The following is a 12,572-nucleotide window of genomic DNA, read 5'->3' as shown; positions in this document are numbered from 1 at the left end:
TCGTCAACATATAAAACCAAAAATATGTGTTTACTCCCACTGAACTTGTGATACACACATTCATCAACAACGTTAGTTTCAAAACCATACGAAGTGAGAACTTGATGAAATTTGAAGTACCACTGACGAGAAGCTTGTTTGAGTCCATAGAGGGATTTAGTCAATTTGCAAACCATATTCTTTGGGTCTCCTGACACAAAGTTTTCTGGCTGCACCATATAAATTGTTTCTTTAATGTCACCATTAAGAAAAGCTGTTTTGACATCCATCTGATGCAACTCAAGATCAAAATATGCAACAAGCGTCATAATTGTCCTAAAAGAATCTTTCGAAGAAACTGGAGAGAAAGTTTCTTTAAAGTCAATTCCTTCTTTTTGAGTAAAGCCTTTGGCTACAAGACGTGCCTTATACCTCTCCACATTACCATTTGAATCCCTTTTGGTTTTAAATATCCATTTACAACCTACGGGCTTCGCACCAACTGGTAATGAGACAAGTTCCCAAACTTTATTGTCTTGCATAGACTTATATTCTTCATTCATGGCTTCTATCCACTTATGAGAGTTGGAACTTTCCATGGCTTGACGAAAGTTGATTGGATCATCTTTCGACATTCCATTTTCTACCTCATGTTCCTGCAGATATACAATATAATCATCTAAAAATGCAAATCTCCTTTCTCTGGTGGATCGCCTTAATGGCACAGATTCTTGAGGTTGAGGTTGTAGAGTTTGTTCCTCAGGAACAATTACCTCATCTTGAATGGGGGTTTGAACTAGCAATGACAGGTATAGGAACCTGTGATTGGTCAAAAGTAGTAGTAGGAAGTGGGATTACTCCTGCTTCCTCCTCAAAGACAATGTCTCTAACTGGATTTCTCCCCCCAAACTCAACATCCTCAAAAAATGTTGCAATTCCCGTCTCAAATATTGACCTATTTGTGGGATCATAAAACTTGTAACCCCGTGATCGTTCGGCATAGCCAATAAAGTAGCTGCTAATGGTTTTAGAGTCCAATTTTCGTTCATGAGGTTTATAAGGCCTCGCCTCAGCAGGACACCCCCACACATGCAAATGTTTTAGACTAGGCTTACGCCCAACCCAAAGCTCATAAGGTGTTTTTGCAGCTGCTTTAGTTGGCACCCGATTTAAGATATAAGTTGCTGTCTTTAGAGCCTCACCCCAGAGGGACTCTGGTAAAGTAGAATGACTGATCATACTTCTTACCATATCCTTAAGAGTCCGGTTTCGTCTCTCAGATACACCATTCATGCTAGGTGATCCTGGCATGGTGTATTGTGGGACGATTCCACATTCCTCCAGGTATTGTGCAAACGGTCCTGGACGTTGTTCACCTGATCCATCATATCTGCCATAGTATTCACCACCACGGTCAGACCTGACACTTTTAATCCGTTTGTTGAGTTGTAACTCAACTTCGGCCTTAAATCTTTTGAATACGTCTAAAGACTGTGATTTCTCATGGATAAGAAATAGATACCCATCTCTGGAATAATCGTCTATGAATGTGATAAAATATTGTTGACCATTCCAAGACGCCATAGGGAATGGGCCACAAATGTCCGTATGAATTAGTTCTAAGACATCTGTAGTCCTATGGGCACCATATTTCTTTATTTTGGTCTGTTTTCCCTTGATACACTCAACACAGACATCAAAATCTGAAAAATCAAGAGAGTCCAAAATTCCATCAGACACAAGGCGCTCAACTCTAGATTTAGAGATGTGACCTAGGCGTTTGTGCCATAATGAGGCTGAATTTTCCTTAGTTAATTTACGCTTTGTACCTCGTGATTCCACGTGCAAGGTTGCATTATAAGATGCAATAGTTTCGAGCAAATATAGATTATCAAACACATTAAGTAAACCAGTACCAACAACATTGGAATTAATAGACATACTAAACTTCATATTTCCAAAAGAACAATAATATCCCAATTTGTCCAATACAGAAACAGAAATTAAATTCCGTCTAAAGGACGGTACAACAAAAGTGTCTAATAAATCCAAATAATAACCAGTTTTCAGTAATAATCTAAAGTGCGCTATTGCCTGCACTTCTATCGACTTGCCATTAGAAATGTGATTTGAAAACTGTGATGACCGGTTTCGTATACGTCACTTCACTTACAGTCCTTTTTGGGTTTGTTGTGTTCGAAAGCTTTTTCTCAACTTTCGGTCCATGTTTATTCTCGGTTTGAGTGTCACTTGTTTTGGAGGGTGCTCGATTGAGTATGGAGTGTCTGGAATCGAACCAGAAAAAAATTCTGAGCAAGAGGACCAAGGCTGCACATGCAGGGCCTTGGGCCGCACGTGTGAGAGAGGGCCGCACGTACGGGGGATGAGGCTGCACATGCGGGGAAGTGCAGGCATTTGAACATTACACACTGCATTATATGCAGGTACGGAGGGGGAATGCGATAAGGTGCCACACGTGTGTGGGTCAGAGCCGTACGTGCGGACGGGCCTAAGTCTGTAAAGCTCTGTTTTTCTTCTCTTTTTGGGCTGTGTGTGTCACTTTTCCTATATCACTCTCTCACTAAAAACACATTACTCTCCCTTCTCTCTACATTTCATACCCCAAAACTCTTCAAACTCTTGATCCCCTTAGATCCATTGCATCTTCAACCCAAGTTCCTTCATCAAAGTTGAAGAACACCTCAAGAGCTAGATTGTGTACGGTGGAGATTGGGTTTTGGCACCATTGATTTCAAGGGTTTCATCTCATTTTCTTCTTCAAAACATGAGGTAGTAACTTCTTTGAGTTATATATACATGTCTATGCAAGGTTAATGTGATTTTGGAGCTTTCTTAAAGACATTATAAAAAGGTTTTGGTTTTTAGCTCAAGAAGTTAATGGTTTTGCAAAAGAAATCCATCTTTTGTTTCATTGAAAGATTTTCTTGAATAATTGAAGCTCATTGTCATAAAAATGATGTTTTTGGTGAGATTTTACCAAGAAATTGAGAAATGCATTGTTTCGGTGAAAAACCTAGAAATTTGGGGGGTTTGTTGGATGTTGAGAAATTATGATTCTACTTGTGTTAAATGAATGTTCAAATGGAGATTTCATGGCATTAGATGTAAAATGTCAAATTTCTTAGTATATGCGAAATTAGTAAATTTCCTTGGAATCTATTGTATATGTAGATATGTATATGAATCTTGAAATGACAAAATGTTGAGACCTTATGAGATGTGGAAATGTTGCAACACTTGGATAGAGGTAAAAGTTCATGAATTATCCGTGTTAAATGTATTGGAAAAAGAAAGTGGAAATTGTGATCGCAAATGGAACAATTGTGGGGAAATTATTTTAATGGTTGCATGATACATCGCATGGGCAATCACTACATGGCATGGTTAATTGTTGCATTGCATGGATAACTGTGGCATTGACATTTCAATATATAGCTAGTTATAATTATTGAATTGGGATTTGAAACTTGCATTGAGAAAGAATTATTGAGAAATGAGAACTATTGTAATGTCTTGGGATAAATATGTTAGTAAATCCGGATAGGAGGTGTAGATGGAATTGATTAAATTGGCCTGAGTGTTCGGGGTGAAAGACCGAAAACACGCGCGGAGGAGGTACTACTTCCTTTCCGGTTAGCAACCGGTAAAGTAGGTTTTTGATAGTGCTAGTTATGCCTACTTGCAGATACCAACCCAGGGATTACCTAAGTTGTATTTACCGCCCCAATGAATTAAACAGCAAATTTCTAAATTGTAAAGAATTTCAAGTTAGCGTTGTGCATGGTGGTTTTCAAAAAGATGTAAACGAACTCTTTTTTTGGGGCGTAGCATGGCATGTGCATTTCATATTGGGAATTCTTGCATAAACGTATATACTTTGTTAAGATTTCTCTACTGGGCTTTATGCTCACCCCTATGGGACTTTAGTGCAGGAAAAGATGTGGTGAACCCGCCAAACTAGGGCGTGGGAGTATGTTTTGAGAGTATAAGGCTCTTTTGTTGTGATTAAAATTTTTGCAAGCCAAGGGCTATTCATGTGTGGGTCCGAAAGACCATTTTTGTGTAACCGGGCTTAAGTCTTGGAATATGTAAGCCTTCAAGGGCATTTTATTTATTTTGGGATTTGATGTTCTACATGCTATAGATTCATGTATTTCTATATCATTGAATGTATAATTCGCATGTGATACTTCCGTACAAACCTTATTGATTAATGATGTAAAGGTTGGAGAATTGCTATTATTCTTTAATGGATGTTGGTTGATGTACCTAATTTGTGTTGGGTGATTTTAAGGCGTTACAACTTGGTATCAGAGTTATCGGGTTTGAATACTTGGGGCTCACGGGGAGTGGTTGTTATACCACGGTGGGTTCATTTCACATGATTAGGTGATGTTTCGGATTTTGTGATTATGTGATAACATGTTTATGTGACTATATGGGTATGAGATTGGACTTTTGGGATGTTATCTGCGCCTATTAAATTCCTTGAGGTCTCATTAGAAGGATATTTGATCAATACTCGTTCTATTAAGAATTCTTGGTTTTTCACGAGATGAATCTCATCACAAAAGAATAATCCGTATATGCTTACGTAACTAAGTGCTAATGTGAAGTGGAATTGAATTGTTTGTGTGGTAGAACATATATGGAATTGTTGTAGTCAAACTTGTGAGGCAAGTTGCGAGCACATTTGGAATTATGTGCTAAATTGTTTATCTTGTTCCTTAAGTAGGATGTTAGGAAGGGGTCAAACCCGTGGTGGTAGAGGTGGAAGGTGTGGTAGAGCTCGCAGGGGGGTGCATAATATGGCCGAGCAAGTGGGGCAAGCAGAAATTCCAAGGGAAATGGGTCAAGCCACAATGGGGAACCCTAGCCTGAGAAATGGCAGGGGCCTTGAGGGTATCGATGAGTATACTGAGGGTAGAGAATCAAGCTAGAGAGAATGTCGTAGAGATGAGGGCGAGCTTTCTCACTAGGGAGTTTTTGCGGGCCAAGCCGGATGAGTTCCATGGTGGCCCCGAGCCTAAGAAAGCAGATAAGTGGCTTGAACAGACAGTGAAGACATTTGAGATGCTTCACATCGAAGGCAGTGAGCTTAGAGTGACTCTTGTGAGTTACTACCTCAAAGGGAATGCAGGCCAATGGTGGAAATACGCCAAGGGCCGAATAGAACCAACATGGGAAGCATTTGTGGTGGTTTTCCAAGACAAGTACCTACCTCCCACTGCTAGGGAGAGGTTGAGGCAAGAATTTCAGGACCTTAAGCAACTCAATATTTCCGTGGCCAAGTTTGAAGCAGCCTTCTCTAGTTTGTCCCGGTTTGCACCGGAGTTAGTGGCAATGGAAAAGCGTCGTTGCATTGAGTTTGAGAAGAAACTAAGAACAAAAATCTTGTTCAAGGTTGCCGGGAACATGATCCGGAATTATGATCGACTTGTGGAAGCGATGGCACACGTAGAGATTACCGTAGAGGCCAAGGAGGAGAGAATTCGAGGGTCAAGGTCGAGGGGTCAAGGGTCACAAGGGGACTATAGGCCAAACAAAAAGAGAAAGAACACATTTTCATCCTAGTCCCAACCGCAGCAGTCTAGATCCACCTTTCCCTTGCCTAGTGCAGGCCCGGGGAAGAGTGCGCAAAGTGGTTTTTCTTGTTTCAAGTGTGGCCAACTAGGTCACAAGGCCTTTGCATGTCCACAGAAGGGAGGAGGACAACAGATGTTGCCACCACCACCACCTAACCGATGTTAAAGTCAATCTCAAAGTAGGGGGTAGGGGCCTACTTGATATCAGTGCAGTCAGCCAGGGCACATAAAGAGAGCTTGCCCGCAGTTGGGAGGTGCATCTGGCATCAGGGTCGAGGCTGACTCAGAGCCACTAACAGGATCACTCAGTCCAGACTTTGCGAGCTAATCAGGGAGCTGTTTCGGCTTAGTCAGTGCAGCAGGCCTATGCTCCGAGAGATAAGTAGGTTGACTAGAGGCCACAGGAGCACGTATATGCTGTTACCGCACCAGAGCAATTGCTAGGATCCTCGGTTGTGAGAGGTATTTTTGTTGTGTGTAATTCTTTGGCTAATGTGTTGAAAGATACGAGTGCGTCTCATTCATTCATATCTACTGCATTTGCGTCTGTATTGGGATTAGAGGTGGCACGGTTAGCATCTCCGCTCAGAGTAGAGTCACCAGTTGGGGGTACAGTTGCCTTAGATGGGAGGTGTCATGGTTGTGAGATAGAGGTTACCAGGCGTCGACTCCCGTTTGCTTTTGTGTTGCTAGACATGTTGAGTTTTGATGTTATTCTAGTTATGGATTATTTATCTTCATATCAAGCAGTGACTGATTGTTTTTGCCAGAGGGTCACAGTGTGCACCTCAAGTGGTGATTGTTTTTACTTTCTGGGGGATAGGGTTGATAAGGTCTTGTCGCCAGTTTTTGACCCTCATAGTAGAAACGAGCTTAGTGGCCTTCTTGCTACTCTCTTGGATAGTGAGAGTGATGAGACTCGTGTTGAGTTGCCAAGGGTAGTTTGTGAATACCCGGACGAATTTCCCGAGGATCTTACTAGTTTGCCACCCCACTAGGAGATTGAGTGAGTGCCTAGAACGACACCAATTTCTATGGCGCCTTATAGATTTGCATCTGTGGAGTTGCATGAGTTGAAGATTCAACTCCAAGAGCTTTTAGACAAGGGTTTCATTCGCCCTAGTACATCGCCTTGGGGAGCGTCGACTTTCTTTGCGAAGAAGAAGGATGGGTTGTTGCGGTTGTGTATTGATTACCGTAAACTGAACCGGTTTACCGTTAAGAACAAGTATCCTTTACCCAGAATAGATGATTTGTTTGACCAACTTAAAGGGTCTTGTTGCTTTTCAAAGATAGATTTGAGGTCAAGATTCCATCAGTTGAGGGTTCGGGAGGAGGACATCCAGAAAACGGTCTTTCGTACGCGTTATAACCACTATGAATTCCTTGTAATACCTTTTGGGTTGACTAATGCACCGGCTTCCTTTATGGATTTGATGAACCGAATTTTTAGAGAATACTTGGATCATTTTGTGGTTGTCTTTGTGGGCAACATCTTAATTTATTCAACTTCCGAGGAAGAGCATGAGACTCATTTGAGGGTAGTACTTGACTTGCTTAGAGAGCACCAGTTGTATGCCAAATTTGAGAAATGCGAGTTTTGGCTCACTGAAGTGAAGTTTTTGGGTCATGTAGTGTCAAGAGAGGAAGTATCTGTATATTCTTCAAAAATAGACGCCATGCAGGATTGGGAACAACCCAAAAATATTTTTGAGATTCGGAGTTTCTTGGGATTGGTAGGGTATTATCGATGTTTTGTAAGGGACTTTTCTAGACTAGCCGCGCCTTTGACTAGATTGACTAGAAAAGGGGTCAAGTTTGTGTGGAGTGAGGCTTGTGAAAAGTCTTTCCAACAGCTTAAGGCTAGACTGACTACCGCACCGATGTTGATAATTTCGAAAAGAGGTTTGGGTTACACTGTGTATTGTGATGCGTCTCGGGATGGGCTTGGTTGTGTCTTGATGCAACGGGGAAAGGTTGTAGCTTACGGTTCATGACAATTGAAAACTCATGAGAAGAATTACCCCACCCACGACTTGAAGTTAGCAGCAGTAGTGTTTGCCTTGAAATTTTGGAAGCTTTATTTGTATGGTGAGAATTTTGAGGTTTTCTCCGATCATAAGAGTCTAAAATATTTGTTTTCTAAAAAAGACTTGAATTTATGCCAACGGAGGTGGATGGAATTTTTGGAGGATTATGACTTTAAGTTACACTATCATCCGGGAAAGGCCAACGTAGTGGCCAACGCCTTAAGTCGGAAATCCGTGAGTAGTTTGGTGAGTGTGGCTATTCAGGAATCGGTTATGTTGGGTGACATCAGCAAGTTTGAATTGCACTTGGGTGAGCCCGATGAGGGTGTAACTTTGTTTACCTTGAGTGCTCAACCTACCTTAATTAGTAAAGTTATAAAGGCACAACAAGAAGACCGTGAAGTAAAGTCAATTCGTGATAGAATCTCTAACGGGAAGGAAGAGAAGGGTTTGAACATCCACTCAAATCTGAGCGTACGATTCCTAGACCGTTTGTTTGTACGAGAATCTTGTAGAGAGGAAGCGCTTCAGGAGTTCCATCACTCACGCCTTGCGGTACATCCGAGAAGCACCAAAATGTATGATGATCTTAGCCGTCAGTTTTGGTGGAGGGGTATGAAGCAGGATGTCGCTTCCTTTGTGTCAAAGTGCCTTACTTGTCAACAAGTGAAGGCTGAACACCAAAGCCTAGCGGGTTTGTTACAACCCTTACCAATAGCCGAGTGAAAATGGGAACACGTTACCATGGATTTTGTAGTTGGGCTTCCTAGAACACAGTGAGGCAATGATGCGATTTGGGTGATTGTTGATAGGTTGACTAAGTCTACACATTTCATTCCGATGCGTACCAGCGACTCAATTAAGCACTTGGCAAAATTGTACATTAAAGAGATAGTTCGACTTCACAGAGTTCCTGTAACCATAGTATTAGATAGAGATCCTCATTTTACTATCTGGTTGTGGCAAAGCCTTTAAGAGGCATTGGAAATTAAGTTGACCTTTAGCACCGCTTACCACCCTCAAACCGATGGGCAGTCGGAGCGTACCATTCAAATTTTGGAGGACATGCTTAGAGCTTGTGTCCTTGATTTCAAGAGGCCTTGGGAGAGACATTTGCCGTTGATTGAATGTGCCTATAACAATAGTTACCAAGCTAGCATCGAGATGTCACCATTCGAGGCCTTGTATAGCCGACCTTGTAGATCACCGGTTTGTTGGGCCGAGGTGGGGGATGCACCATTGTTGGGTCCAGAAATTGTTAGGGAGACAACCGTGAAAGTTGCTCTCATTCAAAAGAGGTTAGCTACGGCTCAAAACCGATAGAAAAGTTATGCCGATAAAAGGAGACGACCTTTGTCTTTCGAAGTGGGTGACCATGTTTTCCTTAAGATCTCACCTAGGCAGCGTTTGATGAGATTCGGTAAGAGTGGTAAGTTGTCTCCGAGGTTTATTGGGCCTTTTAAGATATTGGAGAGAATTGGGGAGGTGCCGTATCAGCTGGCTTTACCACCACAACTTTCGAGGGTTCACAATGTGTTCCATATGTCTATGCTTAGGAAGTATGAACCCGACCCTTCTCACGTGCTTGATTGGGTTGATTTGGAGGTAGATGATGATGCCTCTTACGAAGAGCGACCGGTTCAAATACTAGACACCCGAGAGCAAGTGCTATGGGGCAAAATTGTACCGTTATTAAATGTGTTGTGGAGGCAAGATGGGGTTGAGGTGGCAACTTAGGAACGGGAAGCGGGGGTCTGCTCCAAGTATCCAGATTTGTTTGGGAATGCTTAGTTGTTTTAAATTGTAATATTCCCTATTGTTGAAGGAAAAAGTGTTAAAATTGTTAATCACATGTTGTTATATGTATTGTTAATCTAAGCATGAGGTTGTGGTGGAATGATATTTTGGTAGAAAGCTTCATTTCGGATGCCTATTATAAGCAGTTGTCGTTTGGAAATAATGACGATGATGATGATGATGTTAAATGTTGGTTGAAGATCGATTTTGTGATTTGAAATTATGATGGCACAGTCATGATTGCTAGAACCCATTTGTGTGGTTAGTTTATTTAAATTTCAAGGACAAAATTTCCTATGGTGGGGAGGTTGTGATGACCAGTTTCGTATACGTCACTTCACTTATTGTCCTCTTTGGGTTTGTTGTGTTCAAAAGCTTTTTCTCAAATTTCGGTCCTTGTTTATTCCGAGTTTGAGTGTCACTCGTTTAAAAGGGTGCTCGGTCGAGTCTGGAGTGTCTGGAATCGAACCAGAAAAAAATTCTAGGCTGAAGGACCAGGGCCGCACGTGCCAGGGATGAGGCCGCACGTGTGGGGAAGTGTGGGCTCTTGAACATTGCACACTGCATTATATGCAGGTGCGGAGGGGAAGTACGGGAAGGTGCCGCACGTGCGGGGATCAAAGCCGCACATGTGGGGGCAAGTGTCGCACGTGCAGACGGGCATGAGTCTGTAAAGCTCTATTTTTCTTCTCTTTTTGGGTTGTGTGTGTCACTTTTCCTATACCACTCTCTCACTAAAAACACATTACTCTCCCTTCTCTCTACATTTCATAGCCCAAAACTCTTCAAACTCTTGATCCCCTTGTATCCATTGCATCTTCAACCCAAGTTCCTTCATCAAAGTTGAAGAGCTCCTCAAGAGCTACATTGTGTATAGTGGAGATTGGGTTTTGGCACTATTGATTTCAAGGGTTTCATCTCATTTTCTTCTTCAAAACTTGAGGTAGTAACTTCTTTGAGTTATGTATACATGTCTATGCAAGGTTAATGTGATTTTGGAGCTTTCTTAAAGACATTATAAAAAGGTTTTGGTTTTTAACTCAAGAAGTTAATGGTTTTGCAAAAGAAATCCATCTTTTGTTTCTTTGAAAGATTTTCTTGAATAATTGAAGCTCATTGTCATAAAAATCATGTTTTTGGTGAGATTTTACCAAGAAATTGAGAAATGCATTGTTTCGGTGAAAAACCTAGAAATTTGGGGGGTTTGTTGGATGTTGAGAAATTATGATTCTACTTGTGTTAAATGAATGTTCAAATGGAGATTTCATGACATTAGATGTAAAATGTCAAATTTCTTAGTATATGCGAAATTAGTAAATTTCCTTGGAATCTATTGTATATGTAGATATGTATATGAATCTTGAAATGACAAAATGTTGAGACCTTATGAGATGTGGAAATGTCGCAACACTTGGATAGAGGTAAAGTTCATGAATTATACATGTTAAATGTATTGGAAAACGGAAGTGGAAATTGTGATCGCAAATGGAACAATTGTGGGGAAATTATGTTATTGTTTGGATGATACGTCGCATGGGTAATCACTACATGGCATGGTTAATTGTTGCATTACATGGATAGTTGTGGCATTGACATTTCAATATATAGCTAGTTATAATTATTGAATTGGGATTTGAAACTTGCTTTGAGAAAGAATTATTGAGAAATGAGAACTATTGTAATGTCTTGGGATAAATACGTTGGTAAATCCGGATATGAAGTGTAGATTGAATTGATTAAGTTGGCCTGAGTGTTCGGGGTAAAAGACCGAAAACACGCGCGGAGGAGGTACCACTTCCCTTCTGGTTAGCAACCGGTAAAGTGGGTTTTTGGTAGTGCTAGTTATGCCTACTTGTAGACACCAACTCAGGGATTACCTGAGTTGTATTTATCGCCCCAATGAATTAAACAATAAATTTCTGAATTGTAGAGAATTTCAAGTTATCGTTGTACATGGTGATTTTCAAAGAGATGTAAACGAACTCTTTTTTTGGGGCGTAGCATGGCATGTGCATTTCATATTGGGAATTCTTGCATAAACGTATATACTTCGTTAAGATTTCTCTACTGGGCCTTATGCTCACCCCTATGGGACTTTGGTGCTGGAAAAGATGTAGTGAACCCGCCAAACTAGGGCGTGGAAGTATGTTTTGAGAGTATAAGGCTCTTTTGTTGTGATTGTAATTTTTGCAAGCCAAGGGCTATTCATGTATGGGTCCGAGAGACCATTTTTGTGTAACCGAGCTTAAGCCTTGGAATATGTAAGTCTTCAAGGGCATTTTATTTATTTTGGGATTTGATGTTCTGCATGCTATAGATTCATGTATTTCTATATCATTGAATGTATAATTCACATGTGGGACTTTTGCACAAACCTTATTGATTAATGATGTAAAGGTTGGAGAATTACTATTATTCTTTAATGGATGTTGGTTAATGTACCTAATTTGTGTTGGGTTATTTTGGGCCGTTACAAAAACGCCACCAAACACAGCCTATAGTTGACAAACGAGACTTTAGTCTTAAGTTAAATCTGATAGGCTACCATCCAATTAAAAATTATACTCTTTTTTTTTAAATGATTAAAAAAATTGGAACTATTACTCTATAGTGATGTTAGAGGAAACAAATTATACATAAAAAAAAGAAAGTTTATAATTTTAATTATTAATATTTATATAATTTTTCATTAATTTGGAATTTGTTTTCACAAACTACACTGATGTATAGTTTCTATAAAAAAATTTAACGAAACGTCACAAAAAATCAGACTAAGTAGTCATATGTCCACCTTGCCTGATGCACAAATGCACACCACAAATTAATCTATTTAAATTTTATTAATTCTTTTTTAATGTTGGGCAAATTACACTTTGCACTCCTACACTTTGTATCAAATCTCACTTTGGCTCCTACACATGAAATCATGACAATCAACCCCCTGCACTTCTGGTCAAATTCCACTTTAATCCTTGCACATGAAATTGTGACAGTTAACCTTCTGTACTTTTGGTAAAATCTCACTTTGATCTCTATACAAGCGTCAATTTTCCTTTCTATTATCAATTATTTAAATATTTAATAGAATCTTGTCATGTGATAAGAATGTAACTATGACATGAGCGTAAGAAAGGATAATTATCTACATTTTTTACCAATA

The 12,572-nt window shown here is 40.3% G+C and overlaps 1 protein-coding gene across 1 annotated transcript; it reads left to right on the top strand.

Annotated features, from left to right (window-relative positions):
- The first annotated feature begins 4,884 nt into the window (after positions 1–4,884).
- Positions 4,885–5,574, top strand: LOC145814710 (uncharacterized). Its single transcript, XM_082911717.1, has one exon. It carries the CDS (start codon positions 4,885–4,887, stop codon positions 5,572–5,574), a length of 690 nt encoding a protein of 229 aa, XP_082767843.1.
- The last annotated feature ends 6,998 nt before the right edge of the window (positions 5,575–12,572 follow it).

The sequence above is a fragment of the Camellia sinensis genome, unplaced genomic scaffold (genome assembly GCF_055761805.1).
Source record: "Camellia sinensis isolate YWXY unplaced genomic scaffold, ASM5576180v1 Unanchor12, whole genome shotgun sequence".
Lineage (NCBI taxonomy): Eukaryota > Viridiplantae > Streptophyta > Magnoliopsida > Ericales > Theaceae > Camellia > Camellia sinensis.
The sequence above is the reverse complement of the archived record's forward strand: the minus strand, read 5'-3'. Positions and strand labels throughout refer to the sequence as shown.

Excerpts from the sequence above, each read along its gene's own strand:
- LOC145814710 (XM_082911717.1), top strand. The coding sequence starts at position 4,885 with ATGGCAGGGGCCTTGAGGGTATCGATGAGTATACTGAGGGTAGAGAAT.